Source organism: Toxotes jaculatrix, chromosome 10 (assembly GCF_017976425.1).
Source record: "Toxotes jaculatrix isolate fToxJac2 chromosome 10, fToxJac2.pri, whole genome shotgun sequence".
Lineage (NCBI taxonomy): Eukaryota > Metazoa > Chordata > Actinopteri > Toxotidae > Toxotes > Toxotes jaculatrix.
The window spans coordinates 14,925,442-14,948,325 of record NC_054403.1 but is presented as its reverse complement, the minus strand read 5'-3'; the positions used below and the strand labels follow the sequence as shown (position 1 = coordinate 14,948,325).

General features: G+C 43.2%; 1 protein-coding gene across 12 annotated transcripts in view; it reads right to left on the bottom strand.

Annotated features, from left to right (window-relative positions):
• Positions 1 to 219: 219 nt before the first annotated feature.
• Positions 220 to 22,884, bottom strand: part of LOC121188169 (protocadherin alpha-C2-like) — a 132,260-nt gene continuing 109,595 nt past the window's right edge. For 8 of the 12 annotated variants that reach the window (XM_041047767.1, XM_041047768.1, XM_041047769.1 and 5 more), the window contains exons 2-4: positions 16,025 to 16,089; positions 12,469 to 12,554; positions 220 to 3,008 (exon numbers count right to left, since the gene is read on the bottom strand). In XM_041047767.1, coding sequence (XP_040903701.1) covers positions 2,701 to 3,008; positions 12,469 to 12,554; positions 16,025 to 16,089 — 459 coding nt within the window. In that variant the 3' untranslated portion in view covers positions 220 to 2,700. The other 4 variants (XM_041047761.1, XM_041047759.1, XM_041047760.1 and 1 more) reach the window with 4 other exon arrangements.

Below are 22,884 nucleotides of genomic sequence, written 5' to 3'. Positions count from 1 at the left end.
CACATTGCCACCATAGTTCACCACCATACATTGGGAAAGAATGACAGCATGAACGCTCACTAAACACAAGCATACACTACATATACCTTTTTTTTTTACACTGGATTTTTTTTCTGTCATTTTTCTTTTTTTAAGAGTGAAAGGGAAGTGATAGCTCATCATAGGATCATACATATTTCAGTTACAATATTACAGTGTTAGTTAGATCGTCATGTCAAAGCCAGACACAGAGTGTTTTTTTTTTATTTTTTTGTTGCTTTGCTTATTCTCAAAAGCAAAAATCATAGTTGGTAATAAAGAAAAATAATAAACTTGCGTTGAAAGGTATCACACTATAGCATTTACAAATATCTAAAGAGGTTTAGTGGATGCCATACAACATCTGTGGAGCGTGAAGATTGTAGTACGTAGATGTTCGGCAGAGACAGAAGTACATACAAATATCTCCTGTGCGAATAATGAAGAAAAATGATAATACAAAAGAATAAAATCATAGCCATCTATCTATTTATATATATATTTCTCTATATAGTATGTGTTTCCTTAGAGCAGTACATGCAGCAGCCACTTAATGGAGTGACGTCATACTGAGCCGCAAAACTTTGGGGACGTGGCAACAAGTTACAGGCAGGGGAGGGGAACCAACAGAAGCAGGTCTTGAGGCTCGTGTGTGCCCCTTTTTCAAAACCTCCTGAGAGAGGATTGGTGGGATATAGCTGTGGGATGTGAATCCCTAGGTGCCCATATTTTTAGCAGGTTTCAATTACTAATATAGAGACAATCTATGAAAAGTCAACGCTACATTTACAGCGTACGTAAAAGCTAATATGTGACTCAACGATCCTAAACAATCAATGTGGAGAACAACTTTCTTCTCTTGTACACAGAGGGGGAGGGCCAGCCCACGGCACCTGCCTCCTCACTGTATCCCATTACACCACCCCTGTAGTCTGCCTCATCCCACCTGGTCCCCTCTCATCAGTGGCTACAAACAGGAAATGAACAGCGTACTGTAGTATTCACAAGTTAAAAGCACTGAACCGTTTTGCACTTACAGAGACATCTGACTAGAGTTCAGGGTGTAGACCCCCGACTGGGCTTCCCCAGGCCTTATCCACATTACTCCATGCTGTTCTCAGCACACCACAATGTTCAGAGCAGGCCATTCCCAGGATTGATCCTGAGCAGGGGGTCAGACCGGGGGGGGGGGGGGGGGGGTTAGGGGCAGTGTCTGAGGGTAGATGGGGGTGGGCATGACACGCAAAAAAGCAGTTAAAGCTATGAGGAGGAAAAAAAAACAGAATGTGTAATAATCAATCTCTTCAGAGAGTAAATGAAAACAGAATAAGTTCACAAATGTCATCATCACATGAAGAGGCAGTTCGTGGGATGGGTGAAAAAGGCAGGTGGGGGAGGAGAGGATGGCTCTTGGCAGCTTGGGGCTAGTACAAGCAGGTGAGCAGTTGTAAACTCAAGGTATCAGGTAAGGACTGGTTGCTACCAAACATTCAAAGCAGAAAGCATTAGGCTTTTGCTGCGGCAGGGGGAGAAGAGAGAAGGTGTTATCAAAATCTCGAGACTCTCCTAATATTCTGTATTCGGTTTCATCAGAGTCCACTGACTGAAAGCGGAGTCACAAGCCAGCTCAGCTGGACTCTCCCCTCTGTGATCCTCAGGAGAATGTGAGGTAACTTCCCATCTCTCCATCTTTCCGGTGCTCTCCGCATTCCTCAGCGGGGGTCCTGGCTAGAGATGAAGCTCTCTGTGTCCTTCAAATGCAGTGAGCAAATACAGAGTGATTGCAAAGGATGCTGCTTCCATCCTGAGAGAGTTGATGTACACGTGTGCACCGCATAGGAGACTGTGCAGGCCAAAAAGCTTGCATTGTCTAGTTTTAAGCACATTTCTTTGATGTCAGTTCTTTTCCTCTCCTCTTTTTTATTTTTTTCTTCTTCTTTCTCGGTCTCAGGTGCTTTCCTTGTCCACTTTGTCATGTGTGTATTTGTGTTTGAAAGTTTGAATGTGTGAGCATGCGAGCGTGTGTGCATGTGGCTTCATTGAGATCTCAGGAAACACTGTTGGTAATTACCAGAGGACTCTGCAGCAGTTTGCCTTAGTTTCAGTGACTCTCGTCAGTGCTATTTACAAGTTGTGTGTGTCCAGCTCCAGATCGCATATATCTGCCTCAATCTTCAACGTCGTTCCTCTTTTCCTTGGCTGGCACAGAGCTTTTTGTTGTTCTTGTACAAAGTATTTGTCTTCTCTCAGAGAGAATGGATTACATATCATAGTTGGGGAGGGGGTAAGACAGAGGTGCCAACGTGCCCAGTGGGTTAAAGGAGAAAAAAAATTCAAGACGAGGGCAAAGAGTGGTCCTTCCTTACTTTGAAGGATGACTGACATGAGTTGACTCGGGGTGTATAGGCACATTGGGGCTTGGAGCAAGATCAATCATTTTATTGTTTATCAAGGCAAGATCAATAATTTACCTCAGCAAAGGACTGAAGATAAAATAAATCTTGGTAAGGCCAGGTTCGTAACAGAAAGAGCTTTAAAATATTATTAGTGAAAATAGGTAATAAAATGAAATTGAAAAATCTATGATAGTTTTCACTTTTTCTTTTTGCCCAGTGGACTTTGGTTGGTACCTCTGTTTTAGCAACACCCTTTTCTTCTTTGCTCTTTTCTCTTTCTGCTCCTCTACTCATCTCCATCATCCTTCCCCTTATCCTTCTTGTCTTTCTTCTCCTTCTTCTTCTTTTTCTTCTTCTTGGCCTCCTCTTTCTTTCCAAAGGTGATGAAATCGCTCTTGTCATCCTCTCCTCCCTGGTTCTGTCTGATGGATATTATGGCGGGAGAGCCAGGAATGATGAAGGCTTCTGGGGGAACCTCGCCAGGCTTCAGGTGTTGTGGGGGTGCACCAGGACCGCCGGGGCCGTAGCGAAAATGCCAGCTGTTGCTGTCTACACCAGCACCCATTGGGGGGGACACTTCTCCCCCTTCACCATCTGAAAGACACAGAGAGATTTTGCTATTTATTTGCTTCAAACAGATGTGATCATTAAATAAAAGCAAATGTTATGAGCATTATATTCCACACTGGTTGCAAAAAGTTACAAATTACAGGCTGAAACCACATACTATTCATTGGCAAAATTCTTCAGACACCATGGGGGAGGTTTACAAAGCCTTTTGCACCCATTTTATAATGCATTCTGCAACTACATGATTGTCATGAATGCTATTTATGCAACAGACACATCAGCTGGCAAAATTCGCCTGTCATCTGAGGATGCATCGGTCCTTCATGCGTGCAAGTTTAAGCTGAGCGTCAATCAAATAATCGAGGAAGATATAAGGGAGGCAGATATTACACATTCTGCTGGATTTACAAATATTCACTCAATTTGCAGGTTCCCTTTCTTGTGGAAAATGATCTGTTTCTGAAGAACAGGTGCAAATATGAGCAGGTGGGTTCAGTCCTCACTTTTATAGAAAGGGAGGTTATTGGATGTGTCTATGGTTATAGTCCATTCTTCCTAAAAAGCTTTTATTCTTTTCTCTTATTACTATTTCAACACATATTTCTATAGAGTGTATAAATTTATGTATATATTTGATGTATAAATGATGTTGGCTGACCTAATACTATAAAAGCAAAAATACATTCTTAGGATGACAGGTACATTGTGGTGGGTTGCACTGAAAAAAAAAAAACATCACAGATTAACTGCTACCTTTTGTGATGTAATTTACTAATATCTGTATTTACTACAAATTCATTTTAATTTCTTCTCAGAACTTGCTGATCAGACACATCTCACCACTGAACTACACCTTGTGAGCTCACAGAATGTGCCTGTGGGAGGCAGCCTCAGCGGCTGACCATAAAATTAGCTGCTGCAAATTAAATGAAAGGCACAGTGCAAATGTGCCCCGTGCATAAATATACACAAATCAGGCCTACTGCGTCAAAAGTTTGCCTTCAAGGAGGGTTGACTGATCCCCACATCAGCCACTATTAAAAACCTTAATCAGTTAATAATGAGTGGCATTCTATGAGAAACAGCCATGACATGTAATAAAAGGGGTGGTGGAACTTAATGGGAGGCTTCCAAGAAGAGGCTGCTAAAGTGGGCAATGAATCAAAGGCTCCCTCCTGGCCAAAGCTAACATCCGTGGCACCGTTTGATGAGACATTAAACGCTTCATCATTATGTTAAAGGCTGCTAAAGGTCATGAATTAAAGCTGTGGTATTTCAGCGAAATCTAACTCAACTGTTGGGCAAGAAAAGCAACATTTTACTTTTATCAGATTTAGTATTTGCTGCCGTACGTAGCCCTCGTACATTTGCACAGATGTTTGCTTAAGGTGAAATTTTAGTGTTTAGACTGTTAAAAGTCCTAAACTCTAAATTCTGTTAAAAGGTAAGGTAGTAAGGTGGTAACATGTATATAAATGACTCCCATGTTGAAAAAGACACTGATGAGTGGACACAAAGAAAAATCACATTATTAAGTAAGTGGTAGGTGTATAGGTCACGTGCGACCAATCAGCCGACACCCTTATTTCTGTCTATGTGCAGTATATAACAAACTTAAAGACAGTCTAGCAGCAACAGTCTACCCTGTCACTCTGGTTCTTTCCTTACAGCAGTGACCTACTTGCCACACTTGCCTCACATATTCCTTTTATTTCTCTGACTCCTTTTCTGAGCTCTTTCCAAGGGGGAGATTAAATGAGCATGGCTCCATCCAACCAGAAGGAACAGTGTCTGGAAGAAGAAGCCTGACCTCATGTAGTACTCAGGGCAGAGAATACCAGCTTCCAATATTATCCTACCCTTTTCTTACTCAGCCAGGCCCAAAATACACACTAGATTTTTGGTCTCAGTTTTCTTCACGTTGCATCTCTCACATAAAATGAGCTGTCATCCTAAATGCAGCTATAGAAAAAAAAGAGACTGCCGACGTAATTCAGACCAAACTATGAATGTGCTGTCGGATGTAAGCTGAAATTCAATTTTGATGACCTGAGTGCTACAACAAATAGTGGTTTAAGTGATGACAGGAAGAGCCTGACACGCCTAAATTCTCCATTACATCAGTGAGAAACAGCAAGAGTCTCAGGTGCAGTTAATGTGCCTGTGTTAAGATGTTAAAATGCTGAATTGTATTATACAGATGCAGGATAATGAAAACTAATTCAGCCATAAATGACTTGCATTAATAAGCTTTAATTTGTGGAGAGGGTGGACTCTGTTGCTACCTTTTTCAAATATGATGTTGATGTATTATGGATTTTTATTCTTGTTTTGAATTCATGTTTGCCAACTCTTCCACCTTGTTTTCCCTTCCATATTTCACCATTTTCAATTACTAACTCTCAGTGAGATCTGCACACAGCTCACTGTGAAAGATCCGAGGAGTAAATCCACAGCAAACATGACGTCTCCTGCTTGGCATACAGTCCTAATCAGTCAGAGAGGCACGCACTGCTGCAAAGCTCCTCCTCCTGCAGGGAAAATGCCCAAGTCGAAGCAGACGATGACATTTCTTTCTTTCTTTCTTTTCCTTTTTTTTTGTTAATGCGTGAACTAAAACACTAACTCCAGTAAGGGTATTCAGAATACCTTGTCTGTTTGGACTGCTGGTTGGATAAAACAAAAAAACACACACACAAAAAGCAAAGATGTTATGTTAGGCTTTAAGAAATCTTTTTAGGTATTTTACATTCTTTTCTTACATTTGAGAAACTAACTAATGAATAATAATAAAAGATAATAACAAAAATTATCATCAGTTGCAGCCCTATATTGTGAAAGGTCATTTTTAACATGTTTAATTCCCTCAGATTTATTTGAAAACTCAGAGACTGGGACCACTAAACAAGAATTAAGTGGGTCATGCATTTGAATTGTTGAATTGTTCACATCACTATACCCCAAAAAAGCTCTCACCACTTTCACCGACTGCGACAGCACAGCTGCAAGAGTTGCAGAGAGGAGACAGAATTTGACAAAGAGACTGAGAGGATTAGGACAGGACAGCCTAGATCCAGTCACTGCTTCCTCCACATGAAGACACAGAGACAGCTAGAGTAACATTCATTACAAGACGAGTCTCCCCCCAGTTGATAAGTCCTCTTCTGACCCCCCCAGCAGAAACATGACCCTGATTTTATAATCTCCAGAAGAAGAAACACAAAAATACTGACTGATAAATGCAGAATTCTGGAGTGCTGGCATTGCTTTGCTCCAAAGTGTCCACTCTCTTGCCTCTAAGAAATTACCTGTCTGACTCAATGTGGGACCTTGATGAGATGCTGGTGCGCCCATGCAAACTTACATTCATACGCAAAACAACACCCCAGAGAGTGATGAGTCATGCTGAAAGCAGACGGATGGAAAGGGTAAGGCAGGGCAGGGTAACGCTCTTAAAAAGGGTCAATCTCTTAAAAAAAAAAAAAGAAGAAAAAGAAAGAGCAGTAGTCTGGCTGTGAAACTCTGGTGCAGCTGAAAAGCTCATATCACAAAAGTCTTCACCGCCCTGGGAGGTTTATTTTGTACTTAAAAAAAATATTTCTAACAACATATGTCATTTTGATGATACCTGATCCTGAAAAGTAAAACTATGTGCACATCTGTCTACATTTATCTTCTAGTTCTCGTCCTTTGTGATAGTAACAGACTCACCTCACCCAACACCGATCTGCACACAACAATTTCTTCTATCTGATTAGTCGATGGCTGTTGCAGAGCAAAACTCCCTCTCTTCTCTCCTCTCTGTTGCACAACCTCCCTCCTTCTCTTCCCCCACCCACCACCCCTCTATCTCTCATTTCCCCTGACCTTTCATGTAATCTAGCGTGAAAACTCAGCCCGCCAACACCCGTCCCTCCCAGTTATTGACAAGAGTCTTAATCATGCCTATCAATGTTTATGGTAACATTAATGTGATTGGGTATTAAACAGCTTGTCCATCAGTGATAACTACCAGGCACGTCAGAGGCGAGGATGCGTTCTTAGTTTCATAGTGATGACTGTCTGCCCACCATTCTATTAGATTGTAAACCCTGTAAATGAAATGCTGGCATAACACAAGCCACTGTAATCAATAATTTTGCATTATATTCTGTGATTTTTCTATATCTTCCCCTGAGTTTGATCTTTAATCCTCTAAGTGTGAATGTCCTTTCGCCTCCTTGCGCTGCTCAAGCTTTTCACAGCCATTTAAATCACCCAAGCTCCATTTTGCCACGTCTACTTTATTCATCCCCTTGTCTTGCCCTACCATCGGCCAGTTGGGCAGAAGCGCAGTGGAGCGCAGTGCAGCGTTACATAACGAGCTGAGGAGGAAGAGGAGAAGGAGGAGGAGGAAGAAGAAGAGGGGCTAGGAAGTGCAGGGATGCAGATATGAAATACGACGCTCACCACCAAAAAAAAAAAAAAAGAGGGGTGGGAGGAGGGGAAAATGGATTTAAAAGATCCTGAAGGTGTGATCCTTTCAGTTCTTCACACTGCAGTGATGGAGAAATCTGTGAGTTATGATAGCAGACAGTCAGCTGCGACCACACCCTTCTCCGAGACAGCACCTGTGTCTGTTAGTGGGCTGAGCAGTGCATTTTGATAAAAACAAATTGTGATGTTGCTGTCTATTCGAAACCTAATTCTTATTCATGTGTCTGTGTTTTCACTGCTGTGCCTGGGTGGTGATAGAGGAATACATTTGGGTGCCTGCATAAATTTCCATATTTTCCCCAATCTGCTAACAGTAAATGGAATAAAGAAAAAAAAAAACTGTGACGGGTAAAAATAAAATAATAATGACTGATTGCAGGTTTTAAGAACAATTATACTTCTACAAATGCATATTTGAGTGTATGATTTTGTGTGTGTTTGTGTGTCACTGCTTGGGTTTCATGCCAGGTTGAGCACCTTGTCATCTGCTCCAAGCTTGATCATGTGGCAGATGGTGGACACAAGCAATCCCAAGTGACAACACTTAACACAATAAAAATAACACTGAATGCCTGTGTATGTGTGGGAGTTTTGAGTTGTTATCTGCGTCTGTGTACAGTATATGTGAGTGTATGTAGGTGCTATGACAAAGACTAAATAAATAGGAAAGAAGAAACTGATTTATTCTCCAGAGAGAGAAAGAGGGAGAGAGTTGGCAAGATATTTAAAGATTCAGAGAGCGCAGGTTGGGAACAAAAAACAGAGTGACAATAAAGGAAAGCGAATAACTGAAGTCGAGAATAGGAAACAGACGGGGAGGAGGGATTCGGAAACAATGAAAAGTCCATGACAGCTTTTAGACTGTTCTACCTTACCTTTCTGATTGTGCCAAAAATCTTTTTTTTTTTTTTTTACATCACGTACACATTAACTGAAAGACTGTAGCCATGAATTTGATTAACTTTCTATCTTTACCTACCTCTTTTTTTAATCCATATTTATTGCCACTAATTCACATCTCCTTCCCGATAACATAAAGTAAACGAAATGAAATGAGGCGAGGCCACGGACCTACAGTAAATGCTACATAGCACTTCATACACTCAAGCCCTGAAGCACAGAAGGAGCAAAACGAAGCATAAATCCTCAGTAGAGCCATGTCCCTCTTTTTCCCCCCATCATCTCTCTTCACTTTCTCCCCCTCACTTGGCCTTTTTCCTTCACCCTTGAGTCTATTTTTGCCTTGACAGGTGCCTGCTGCAGTTCATTGCTGCTAACTCTAATCAGATCTGTCTCTCTCCGTTCCTCTGTGTATATGCCTCCGTGTGTGTGTGATCTCTGCTGATACAGAAAACAGTAAACCTGCATCCACCTCTGCAGTACACCACCGCCCCAGCGAATGTAGGTCACTCTCCTTCTGTTACTCACTCCTCCGCTCTCTCCCTCCCTTTACACCTCTTACCTCCAACTCTCACTTTCCCAACACATCCCTCCTTCCTTTAACTCTATCACATCCTGTTTTTGCTTGTCCTTCACCTGATGCCACAGTCTGCATTTTTTCTTACCCTCTTTGCCCACCCCCCACCCTTCCTCCTTCTGTACCTTTTTGTCCCACACCATATGTTTGCACTCCCCTCTATATAACAGCCCCGCTCACCTCCTCCTCTCCCTCTCCTGCCAATATTAGGGGCCATGAATGGTTGCCGTGGAAACTACATCCTCCAGTGAAGCAGTAGGACATTGGTAGGAGTCATGGTGACAGTGCTTGTGCTGATGGAGAATAATGCTGCAAGCTCTCTCTCTCCTTCTCTCTCTCCCCTCCTCTCTCTCTCGCTCTTTTTAGTCTAACCACTCTCCCCTAGCAACAGCCGCCTCATACAGCTCCCTCTCGTTCCTTTGCAGACTGCTATCAGTCAATCACTCTGATTTACTCATTATCACTCCCTCCTAAACAGTTTACGTTCGTCACTTCTCTACCTTCCTTTCCACCTTATCCTTCATTGTTTATTCGCTGGCTGCTTTTCAGTTCCTTGCTTAGCAAACCACCCGTCTCCCTCCTCCCTCCTGTCTCTCTTTGCCCATCTCTCCAGGGGATGGTCGCAATTCTGCACAGTTCTCCCTGAATTTGTGCTTGGTTAAGAGACATAGCTGCGATATAGAGAGAGAGGGGGGCACGGGAGGAGGGCATAGAGGAAGTGAGGAACGGATAGGGAGAGAGAGAGATAGACAGCAAGCAGAACCCTGATTTCATTAATGTGGGTCTGTTAATCTGGGTGTGGGCTGTGCTCCATCTGTCACAGCGGGAGCAGCACACAAAGCAGGCAGCCAAAACACACTTGGAAACACTGCCAAGCACACACACACACATAAGGCACGAACACAAAACAAGATGCAATGAAACACACACACACACAGACAAACTGATACCAATGTGCACGCTCTAAATCACAGGGGAAGAGACAGGGGCGTTGTCGTCTGTACCTCCACGTACCACATCCAAACAAAAAATAGACTACGAGGCAAAACAGCACCCTGTAGGTACAGCACCCAGACTGTTACAATTCCCCCAACAAACCAACCTCCCAATAGACTCCTGCTCCCCACTTAAGGACCACAGCCTCCCTAACAAACAGGACGATTTAGCTATAAATAGCCCAGCCTGTGACTCATAGTGATGAGACGGGCCACATTGAATCAATATCTCAATTTCTCTCATTTCTGAAACATGATGAACAGAATCAAAGTCAGAACACAAATCTTTCTCAATCTTGTCCTCCGGTAAGGGAGCTCAATAAATAAAAGCTTTTCATATTATCTGACACTCTTAACGCAGAATTATCCTTAATCCAATCCTACAATTTGACCTGAAGCTAATATTCCCATTCTTAACCTGGCTAACAATGAGATAAAGAGGGGACAGTTAGCCCACAGGCAAAGCAAGGTTAGCGTGTACACAATGTGTTGTTCTTGAACTGCCATGGCTTCATTAGACCACCTTAAATCCTCATCAGCTGATCTAGTTACCACTGACCCACCCTGAAGACGTCACTAGTGCCTGTTCTCTCTCTCCCTCTTTCTATCCATCTATCTCTGTCTCTCCATCTCTCATGTTTTGAAACGCCTGCAGTCTGTAAGTCCTCAGCCAAGGCAAGAAATCAATGGCAGAGCGGAGGAGGCTGTGCGTGTGTGCGTGTGGATAGGAAGAGACAGTAGTTAGTGTGTGGGTAGTTTGTCTGCCTGCCCAGCCCACAGCCTCCTGTCTATAAAAGACACCAAGCCATCTCTAGATTCTTAATTACAACAAATCGCCTCTTTATCTAAACTTAATTTAACTGTCGTCCTTGCTCCAATCTCTTCCCTGCACGTCTCGTTCTCTCACCTGTCTCCTCCTTCATTTTTCTTCTACCAAGACAGTCTTGTCTCTATTTCACTCTCAATACTATCTGACCCCACTTGCCCGTCATCGTGAGGAAAGTCAAGAGATGACAAATGCGCTGAGGTCACTGACACTGTGTATGCAGCGCGTAAATCTTCATAAATCTTGGTTATGGGCAGGAAATCATCATGTGCAATGACATTCACGTTCACAGTGTCTATGAAATGTCGTCCAGCACTGAATATGCTGTCATTTTGAATTTTGTTTTGCTCCAGTGTTCGTGTTCTTACGATTCTTCTAGCACTGTTTTCTGATAAGCTCCTTTGCAGTGCTTTGTTTGAGCCTCGGTAAAATCATTTCCACCCTGATAAAGGCCAAAAACATTTTGTCCTTTTGTCGTCATAAAGTGACTTCCCTGCATCGAGTGTGACCCTCTCCTGTCATCCTGTCATCATCCGTTAACGTGACTGGGATAACGCTCCAGTCTTTATGAGTGACATGGATACACTGCATGTGACTCTGTTCCACCCTTGCAATATTCCTGCCTACCTGACAACAACAATGCAGCAAAAGGTGCAAGCAGTTAAATTTAGATTTAATGGTTATCAGGCAACAAGCTAACTTGACACTTCCATGTGCGTCACTTGCCTGAAGCTGCTTCACAGAAAAAACGCTGCCAATAATTACCATTCTGTTTGAATAACACTTTGAATTTGACTCAGATTTGCAATTTCACAGACTGTCTTGCAACTGAAATGCCTGATGGCTTAAGTTCTTTGAAAGATTGTTTTACATGAGAGCAAAATTAAAATCCATCACTGCAAAACTGCCAGAATTCAAATGCACATCATCTGTAGAAAAGCACAGACACATACACTCAATGGCCACTTTAATAGGTACAGGTAAATGGTGGTATAAGTGCTTTACAACTGCATTTATAGTGTGTTATAAACCATTTATTAAATATCTATATAGTTCTTATAAAGGTTATATATGGGTTGTAAAGAGCTATCGTTTGTCGCCCACATCACCCATCCCCAGTCTTGGTCTTTGTGATTATGTGCGTAAAAGATCTACAGGTTGAGAGAGATCCACATTAAAAGGAGAGGGAACGTAATTATGTTTTATTATTCTTCCCTAATGTGTTCTCTAATGTTTGTCCTCTGTGGTTCAGTGGCTTATTCCTCTGTAAACATCTTGCTGATAATCCAATCAACTACTGGCCCCCCTCTCTCCTTCTCTTTCTCTCTGTGTTGTCTCTCTTCCTGCTACAGAGAGCAGAGATATCCATCTCCGCCTACGTAGCACATGTCATTTCCTCTCCCTGCAGCAGTGAGAAGTGGTAGGAGTGGGTTGGGGCGATCTTGCAGCAGATATCTCTGTTCTCCTCATTTTATTGCTCTCTTGCGGATTTATAAGCTCTTGAGGAATGTACAGTTATTGGTATAAGATATGTCTTAACTGGTAGTCAGATTTGTCTGATTCTGTGTCATGGTCCTCGCCCTTTAGGACGAGACCAGGCCCATGTATGCAAAGCACATGTTCTGCTTTATTTAAGCTTCTTCTTTCTCTGTGCCACTGCTAAAGTCAGTTCTGACTGGCTTATCTGAAACTAGCTTGACCGATTCTTACCAGCGGCGCTGGATGCAGTTGGCCAGTTCTGAACCAGGACCCCTTGGGCTCCTTGCATTACCGAGGACTCCTCCATGTGCACTGAGCTGGAACACAAGAAAGAAAAAAAAAACACACACACATTCACATATTACACACTGCAAGGTATTCTCCCACATACAGCACATAGTATACTGTGTTAAATGAAACTGCAAAACAGAGGGCATCCAATGACATAATTTTTTACTTTTCTAACTCCCACATATTCAACTCCCCTTTCTCCGTATGTTTCCTATAATATACAATATTACAAATTCAAACCTTGGTACTCTGTGTGTGGTGGGGTTGGCTGGGAGTGCAGCAAACACAATCCCAGAAACACGACGTCCAGTTTAGGATTTAAGTATTCACTCCACATTTTCCTGACATTCTCTGGATTATGGATTACAGATGGCTGTCCTTAGATTTTCACACCCGCTCTGTGGGATTTCAGCACCCTCCCCTCTGCTGAAAAATTCTACACTCTCTGCAGCGCCAAACAACAGCAACAGAAATGCTGCTACAAACTACACTCTCTCACTGCCTCCGCCTTATCTTTAAACGGGAGGGATTATGTTGTCTAGCTCTGACGATAAGATTTTGGTTATGAAGATCCGGGTGAAACCTTTTTATCTTTCAAAAAGGGCTCACTGCTTTCTGATATCATCCAAGCAAGGAGGACAGAACCTCTCCTAAACCATACGTTTACCCAAATGACAAAAAGTAGCAGCCGTAGCCATGAGACACTACTTTTTGCCATGAACAGGATATCTAATCATATGAAGCATGAATCTTTTTCTGTTGCACCACCCATTTAATGGTTACCTTTAAGCTGCTGAGAGTTAGCAGCGCATTAACAGCTCTCTTAATCTAGACTTTATTTTATTCAAGTAAAAAGAGTTAAACCAGATACAGAAACACATAAACCTACTTAGATTGTTATTCTACAAACAGTACTCTGACTCTCAATCTTTAGCCGCTGCTGTTCCACTTAAGAGCACCTGTCCACTGTTCTCCCAACTGTCCCCAAGTTTAAACTAGGTCTCCAGAAGTTAAAACCTTTGCTGAGTTCTGTGTGAGCTGAGACTTCTTCCTGGTAATTTGTGCACATCTGAAGCATCAGTAAGTCTTTTTCTTCTTGAAAAATGAGAAGTTTTCAAAGATCTAGAGACCAGTGAATACTGAAATTGAGTTTTGAAAATAAGAGTACGGGTCTTTAGTTTATCAGTGCTAACAATAAAGGTAAAAGATGTATGAATCTAGATCCCCACGTACAGTGGTTTTGTGAAGAGAACAAAACTGATCTGGCAATGGAGGCCATTTTAAGTGCTGCTAAGCATCAGCATCATCAGGGTGCACTGATCAAATATTAATGGAAAACACTGGATTGATGATACATTTTCAGCCAATGCCAGTCCTTTCCTCTCATTCCTCATCATCTCACCCTCTCCTGCTGTCTGTAACCACATGCTTCCTCATTTTTCAGCAATGAAAGTCTCTCATAAGGCCAAATTTATTTGTTGCAAGTCATAACTACAGGATGAATGCAGACACAACGGGGAGGAAATGTTGTGCATTCCACCAGAGATTAAATGAAATTAAATAGGTCAGTGCCATTACATGGTGTTTGGGTGCAGTATCCAAAACCTCTTATACAAGCTCTGATTATGTCAGTGTATAAATAAATTAACATTTTGCAAGGGCTGGTATTGGGACAGGGGGGGGGAAGCCAACCTAAAACACATCAGAGATAGTGAGTCACAAGAAAGATTTAATATGTTAGACTGGTGCACACAGGCACATTAACTCTCCTTAATCTCTGCGGTAATTATGAGGGAATCTGTGTTACATTAGTGACACTCACATGGTTCATGCTTGTTAATCTGACATAGACATCTGAGTGCACACATAAATATGTACTGTACATAAGTGTGTTTATGCAGATAATCTACACATACAGATCAGCCACAGCTTTACGCTTGAAGACTGGACGGTAGCAGTAGAATATAAATAAAGATCAGATCGATACAAATAAAGTAACACATTCTACAACACTGTACAACACATACATATACATGTGGGTCTCAGGAGATACATGCCTCTGAGTGGTAACAGACAAATACTGTTTAGCTGGAGCTGTGAAAGACTTTTCCGGTCTGTCATTTTATGTGATTGTCCCTGCTGTTACACTGCCACAGTCATGGAGATAAACTTCAGTGTGTGTGTGTGTGTACATAGGACTTAAAAAGCCACCTGTTCTCGGTTCAAGGCCAGTGTCTCAAATCTGTACATCCATGCCATATCTATCTATAGAATGTGGACAGATTACATAGATTTGATACATAGTCAGAGACACCTTCACTGAGTCCAAATCAATGCGCATGGTACTATTTGTAATTATGGTGCTATCTCATTAGCATGACCGTTGATTAGATCACATCCATCTGATCTCACAGCAGGTAAAAGTGTTATGGGTGATGTGATCACTAGCGTGGTCATGCAGCAATCCCCTTGTCCCTGATAGGCCATATGTCCACCTGACTACCTGCCCTTCCTACATCACTAACCCCCTCTCTGCTTATCCTTCCCTCCTGTCAGTCCTCCATCTGTCTGTTAACACTGAGAGTGCCATTTCTAATGGCATTTCTCTCCACAATGTTGCTTCTCTTATTTCACATTCAGTTGTTTTCAATGATCATTATTAAGCTTAATAATTTAAATGATGTACACTTTTCATGTCAGTGTTATTTATTCAGTTTCAACAAGCTAAAATGGATTTCGTGACACGTCAAGAGAAGATTAGACTGTGCAGTAGACTCTCAGTGTCATCTCAACATTAACACCAACACCAAGGCCTTTTAAAGGTAAACATATCACCTGACGGTCTTCTATTAAGTCATTAAAATCACATTTAGGCGACAGCATGCTCCTGGGTTGATCAACTGGATCTCTAGCATTAAACAACCAACAGAGGGAACCAGTATGGTTCTATATGATGTGTAAGATAACATGGGTCTTGATCTTTTATAACAAATTACTACTTTGTTCATTTTATCTCCATTTATCCAAATGACTTTGCCAAAGCTGCGGAGAAATAGTAGATGGCTATTATCTGTATATGGACACGTTAGCTTTAGAAATCTATGTTGGAGGACTAATCATAACAGAATTCTCATTGTATTTAGCCTCTGCTGCAGGATGACAAGGTTTTTCCCTTTGAAGTAACAGAAGATTGATGTTGTATTAATGTTTGGCTTGGTCGCATGTCATTTTATGTTCATGTGCTTTTACATCTTGCATATACAGTGTGCCTCAGTGGCATACTGAAGCACCTTCTGTAGACTATTTGAGGGCATATTACACGACTCCCAGCAACAAATCTATGCTCATGTTAGGTGGTTATTTGCTTAAATCTTCTTATCAAGTGGGGAAATAGTGAACACATGTTTTGGTTTTTAACAAAAGATGATGAAAATGAAAGGTGAGGTGTGATGAGATACTTACTGCAAAGTGACAGAAAAAAAAATGGGAGGCTTACCTCTGCATTACACCTCCTGCTCTCAGGGAGGCTGAATATCTCCAGTCTGAATTCGGCGCCTTGGGCTGCAAGAGAGAGAAGAGGGATTGAGTCTTAAGTACAGGCGAAAGCCAATACCATCTCATTAATAAGTCATAGCAAGAACTGCTACTGCATGCCTGTTACACACACACACACTCAAACGCACAAACTGCGTCTCTCTCACACAAGCACTCATAATCATAGCTGTGGCAGCTTAAAAAGTGAGTGATGAGTTGAAGCTTGTAGGTGCACTCACATCCTTCCACCCCTACACCCTATCCCCCTACCCCTTCCACCCTACACCATGTATTCCATGTCCTATGAAAAAAAAATGACTTTAAGAGATTTTACTCCAGCGGCCCACTGACCCTGGTACTGTGGCATGTAGGCCCAGAGGATACATGTCCAGGGTTAGTTCACTCAGATTCGGCTGGTTGCAGTAAAGTCCATTACCACAGAAACATTGCAGAACCATCTCATTTCTGTATGTGCTGATGACAATTCAAAGCTACTTCTGTCTACCTAATCTTCTCCATCGCCTCTTTCCAATCGCTATCACTCTATCAAAAATATTCCAAAATGTGAAAATGAATCATCACAAAATTACTGAAATATCGAGATGTTTTTCAGCAATGCTGGAGGATGGTTTCCGAACGACCTCCATTATCTTCTGTATTTTTCCTTTTCACCATGCCCCCTCCCTTCCCCTACTCTGCTCTGTATTTTCACCACCCCCTTTCCTTTGCTGCTGACTTCTTTCTCCCTGTTACATCCTCTTTACACTGATCAAAACCTTGAGTTTCACTGGCACAGAGTCTGCTTGAGTCAGTCTGACACATCTCGCCATGGCAACTGTGCAAACTCCAGTCTACATTTTACCCACCACCCTCCCTCATTTCGCTCCTGTGAAGGTCACAGGTGGAGGGAGGACGGGGGGAGGGGAGGGCAGATATCAGATTAACCCTGTCAGCTCTGAATCTAGACATAGACACATCATAACGGAAGGACACAAAGGCACGCAGCATTACCACAATCTCTGCCCATCTCTCACTGATGCAATTTGTTAATATCCTAATGTTGACAACCCCACCACACACAGATTACCAAGGTTTGTTGACATCCTAATATGAGACATCAGTGTCTGTGCTTCTAGTAGACTCCTATTATCAAAAATAGTTAAAGGTATAACATCATAAAACCTGCCAAAATCTTGTCTGACAGTTGAAATGGGTTGTTAACCTGACCACATAAGATCACACAAGACTGCATTTTCTATAATCTCAACCTAAACCACTGACAGAACTAAACAAATCTGACTGAGGACACTAAATTCTCCCTGCTTGTCCATGCAGTTCATAAGAAACCCATTTGCAATTCCATTTCCTTTCAAATTTGACAGATGTTCACTTGCTGCTGAAGCTGCATTGACCTCTATGAGCCGGCAGTGGACATTCATCACCCTTGAAATCCAATAGCTGGTCTTAATGAGAGAAGCCTGGTACTCCTCCTGGAGTCATTCAAACAGAGCGCAGTGTCTACAGGGATACAGAGTAATGTAGCATCTGCAACACTTATCCATACTGCAAACTAAGGGTGGACTTGATTATTTGAGGAAAATCACTCATCAAAAAGCAATCAATGGCTGGACCAGTTGTGGAAAGAAAAAGACGATGGTATGGGATTAAAAGAAAATTGAGAGTGAAGAAAGAAAAACATTTACAATATGGCCAGACTGTGCACAAATGGGACTACACGGCTTTACAAAACATTTGCCCTGTTGCGGCATGGCAGTGGCCGAAGGGAGACTAGTCAGCTTGGCCGTATGGTGTTTATGGAGAAAATGAAAACACACACCAGCCCACAAAGACATTAGATACCAGCATCTGGAACCTAAACATGTCCGCAGACTAATATACACCCAAGGGAAGACGTACGCAAGACTAGAATATTAGCAATCCACACAGTAAATGTAAACAAAAACAAACAAAAACTGAAAAACAGTGAAACAAAAATCCAATACTGATGCAGAAATCAGTGCATTCTGTTTCATCATTTGAAAGGGAGAAACCAAATTAAGTGAACACACACAAAAAAAATTCCCATGGGTTTTCAGTGTATCCATTTCCTTTCCTGGTTGAACAATTGTAAATCAGGGAATAAAGAAAGCATTTGGTTTGGCCACTCGACCCTTTCTTCGCCTTTTTTCCTCCATTCTTCCCTCTCCTTCTGAGTGAACACTCCTAGCATGGATACAGAGCTCACACCTCCGCCACCAACACTGTGTCCAATCACCTTTCATCCCCCGCCTCATCTGTGCGGAGTGAGCCAATCCCCGCACAGCACTGAGAAACACATTGCTGCCAGTTAATTACATAGCAAGAACAAACATGATTGGCATTTAATGAGGAACACGTCAAGTGATAATAGAACAATTACCTTAAACATTTCTTTATTCCGCTTTTTGTCCCCCTTATTTTTTGCAATATCCTTTTCTGCACTGCACAGACAGGCCCACAGATGCTCTGGGGCAAACACGATTATGTAGAAAACAAATAATGTTAGTGTTATCCTATTAATATTGTTTGTTTTACTATAACTAGGGAATGATGCAAACAACCCAGTGCATATTGTCATCATCCTTATGCCATACAACCATTAAATTAAAATCTAATCTAGATGAAACTCAAAGACAGCCTCTGCCTCATTCCTGACTTCTGGCTTCTTCACCGATTCCCAAACTCTGGCTTACTGTTCAGTACCAGAGATGTACGTGACCAGAAGAGGATATTTTGGTGCAGTGGGACTGGTGGCCCTCGTAGCTGGCGAAGGCTGCACTTTTTCCCAGACTCTACCTCTCTACAGAGATGACCACTGAATGCCCTCTGGATCTACTGGATTTGAGTATTGTGGCACACAGCCCACAGCAGACAAATAACCCTGGCTGTGTGGGGTCATAGGTGAACAAGAAATCTACCAGTCTGTTTAAGAAAACAGAATAAGAAGCAGTAAGCAGAGAAAGGGACAGAAAAGGAGAGAATGAGTCAGAGAGACAGTTCTTGAAAAATATTTTGATTACGGTTCATGCACAACTGTGGAGGACAGATGCACTTTCACATCTTATACCTTGAATCACCAAACAGCCGGTCTTTAACAAGCGTAGAACACACACAGAAAGACGCTATCCACCAAATCCAACAAATCCGAATGCGCTCACCCACTCAGAGAAACACACAACCCAGAGAAGCCACCCACACTTCTATCTAATTTTAAGATACAGAGCTGAAGATAAGCGGCACATAATGTAACGACCAGTGAAGGTGACAAGAGAACCACATAAATAAACAAAATGTTGATACCTCTTTCTAAATCCTGATAAACACAGATCATACAAATAAGTTTGGGAAAATTTAAAGGACTGAGCCAAACCTGGAAGTGGCACACAAACTTTAACTTGACATCTTGGATGCAATTGATATAAATGTCTAAAAAATGTTCATATGCCACTGTTTACAAGAAAAACAACAATCTATCTGAAAAAAACCCCAGAAAAAAATATATTTTTCTGAACCACCAGATGAAAGTCTTCAACAGCTCATAAATGTCAACTGCAATCCTACTGCAACAACACCGCCCTTGGGCAAACCCCAAGCCATAACTCTTAGAATTTTCTTTTTATGGCTTGTGCTTTGTATGTCATTTACTGCTGTGAAATAACAAACACAGAGATCACACCAGACACACACCTGAATTGCAGCTGCGTCTGGCATACTGAGACGCCGTACAAATATCTGGCTTTGTCCGCTGTGGCTGGTGACGTAGCCTGAGCCCCAGGTGCCACTATGAGGCCGTCCTGTGTTGTAGAACATAAAAGTGTCACTTCCTGACGTGGCGGTCAGACATGTCTTGTAACAGTATGTTTTGGTCAAAGACCCATTTCCCCGCACTTCGATGTAATGCGGTTCCACTTTGAGGTCACGGCGCAGGGCCACATTGTTGTTTGGCTGCCCACCACCTCCTCCACCTGCAGCTCTGCCGCCACCTGCACCACCACCACCACCACCAGCTGCCGAGGTGCCCCCCTCTGGAACATTCTTCTTGGACACGCAACATGGGGAGCAGGAGCCAGGCTGGGTACAGTAGGCATGGCAACGGACAATGGCCAACACAAAGACGGTGACCAGGAACACAAAGGTTGTGGCACTCAGGGCAATGATGAGGTAGAGGGTGACTTTGGAAAACATTAAGGGGCTGTTGGGCCTGATGATGCGCTTGGGGTCAGGAGCCAACTTTGGGGGCAGCTCCATCACGTGCACGTGGATGGTGGCGGTGGAGGAGAGTGGCGGTAAGCCATTGTCGCGCACCAACACTGTCAGAATGAAAGACGTGGAGTTGTCCTCAATGACACGCCTTGTGGTGCGGATCTCACCTGTGTACTCATGCACCTTGAACAGATCGAGGTCGGCATTGGTCTGCTCCAGGGTATAGAACAGCCAAGCATTCTGCCCTGCATCACCATCCCACGCTATCACCTTGCTAACCAACACTCCTGCTTCAGCGTTTTTCATCAGTGTCTCTGTGGTGTGGCTCCCATTGGCCGGTGGGTAGAATATCTTGGGCACATGGTCATTCTGATCCATAATGTAAACATACACTGTGGCTACACGGCTGAGGGGAGGCACTCCGTTGTCCTGGGCTTTAATCTGAAAGTGAAACTCTCTTAGCTTCTCAAAGTCGAAGGCTCGCAGGGCATAGGCCTCACCTGTATTAGGTTTGATGCTGACATAGCTGGCTACGGGGATGCCATGGTTGTTATCATTGAGGACAGTATAGGTGATACGTGCATTTTCTGCAGCATCAGCATCTGTGGCCTTCACAACACACAGAGGGGCGCCGGGGGCATTGTTCTCTGTGATATAAACAGTGTATGATGTCTGTTCAAAACGAGGCGGGTTATCATTCACGTCTGCAACGTCCACCTTAAAGGTCATTTGAGATGACAGGGGTGGGGTGCCTCCATCCACAGCGTTGACAGTGACATTATAGGATGAGATGGTTTCCCGGTCCAGGAAGGCGGCTGTGACGATGGTATAGTGGTTCCGGAAGGACTTGATCTTAAAGGGCAGATGGGGCATGATTTCCAGGGTTACTTGTTTGTTTGGTCCAGAGTCACGGTCATTCACGCTGATCAGTGCCACAACCGTGTCCGCCCTGGCGTCTTCACGCACAGGGCTGGAGAGCGAAGACAGTACAATCTCAGGAATGTTGTCATTGACATCCAAAACTTCTACAACTACTTTGCAGTGCACCGCCACAGGTGCTGGCCCTTTGTCCATTGCCTGTATGTACATTTCATATGAGTTTGTCTCCTCATAGTCTATATTGTTTTTCACCCGAATTTCCCCCGTGTCAGTGTCCATGGAAAACATCTGTCTGACTCTCTCGGGCGTGTAACTGCTGAAGGAGTAAAAAACTTCTCCATTTGAGCCCTCGTCAGGGTCTGTTGCGTTCAGCTTGATCACAAGTGCGCCCTTTGGAGAGTTTTCAGACAGTTTTACTTTGTACACGGAGCTGTCAAACGCAGGCACATTGTCATTTGCATCAAGGACACGTACATTGATTTTGGCCGTGCCAGTTCGCTGTGGGGTGCCTCCATCCATTGCTGTCAGGATTAGCTGATGAGAGGGCATCTGTTCTCGGTCAAAGGGCTTTTTGAGAATGAGCTCAATGTGCTTATTATTGGAGAAGGGCTTAATGGAGTCCAGAGCGAGGTGGTCGTTTGGGCTGAGTCTGTACTGCTTCACGGAGTTTGAGCCGTCATCTGCATCCTGAGCTCCTTCGATGTGGAACCGAGACCCGGTGAGAGCGGACTCCGACACCTCGAGCTGATACTCATCTCGAGGGAACTGCGGTGCGTTGTCGTTTACGTCCAAGATCTCCACCTCCACGTTGTGCTCCTCAAGTGGATTCTCTAATACCACCTCCAGGTTACGGGAACAGGTGCCACTGTATTCACAAACTGTCTCTCGGTCAATGCGGTCACTCACCACCAGCTTCCCGGTTTTGTGGTTTATGGTGAAGTACCTCCGTCCACTGTCCGATGTGATTCTGATGCGTCGGGTGGAAAGTTTTCTCAGGTCCAGACCCAAATCCCGGACAATGTCACCGACCAATGCCCCGTTCTCCAGCTCCTCCGGAATGGAGTATCGAATTTGTGCGTTTGTAAGGCCACTGAGTACGAAAATAACCAAATATAAAGAAAAAGGCACATTCTCCTTTACACTGTAACAGCATCGCGCCGTCACAGCCATCGCAGGCAGGCAGAATTTGCAGACGGGTTGGAGAAATCTTTCCGCCTTTTCAGCTTGCTGTGCGTCCCCACCCGCCTCATTAAAAACGGGGGAATAGTCCGTGCAAAACTCCGACTATGTGCAGGACGACCACCGCATCCTCTCTGGTGTCTGTTTAAAGGGAATATTCCCCAGTGCATCCATGTTTTTCTTTGTCTGTCTGGGTGGTGTTTTTAAATTTCTCTATCCTCCGGACGAGGCTGACTCCTTTCACTGATGCTGCCTATTGGTCTCTTCTCTCTCTCTCTCTCTCTCTCTCTCTCTCTCTCTCTCTCTCTCTCTCTCTCTCTCTCCCTCTTTCCTTCTCTCTCTGCTATGTGGTGATGGTGTCTGTGGGCAAAAGGGGAGGGGGAGCCACTCGCTCAAACGATGCTGGCTGCATTTCAGCACCTCCGATAAAACGATCGGGCACTATCTAATAAAAATAAAAACCCCAAAAGACCAAAAATCCTTCAGTTTTATCACCTATCAACGTATATGGGTGCCGTTCAC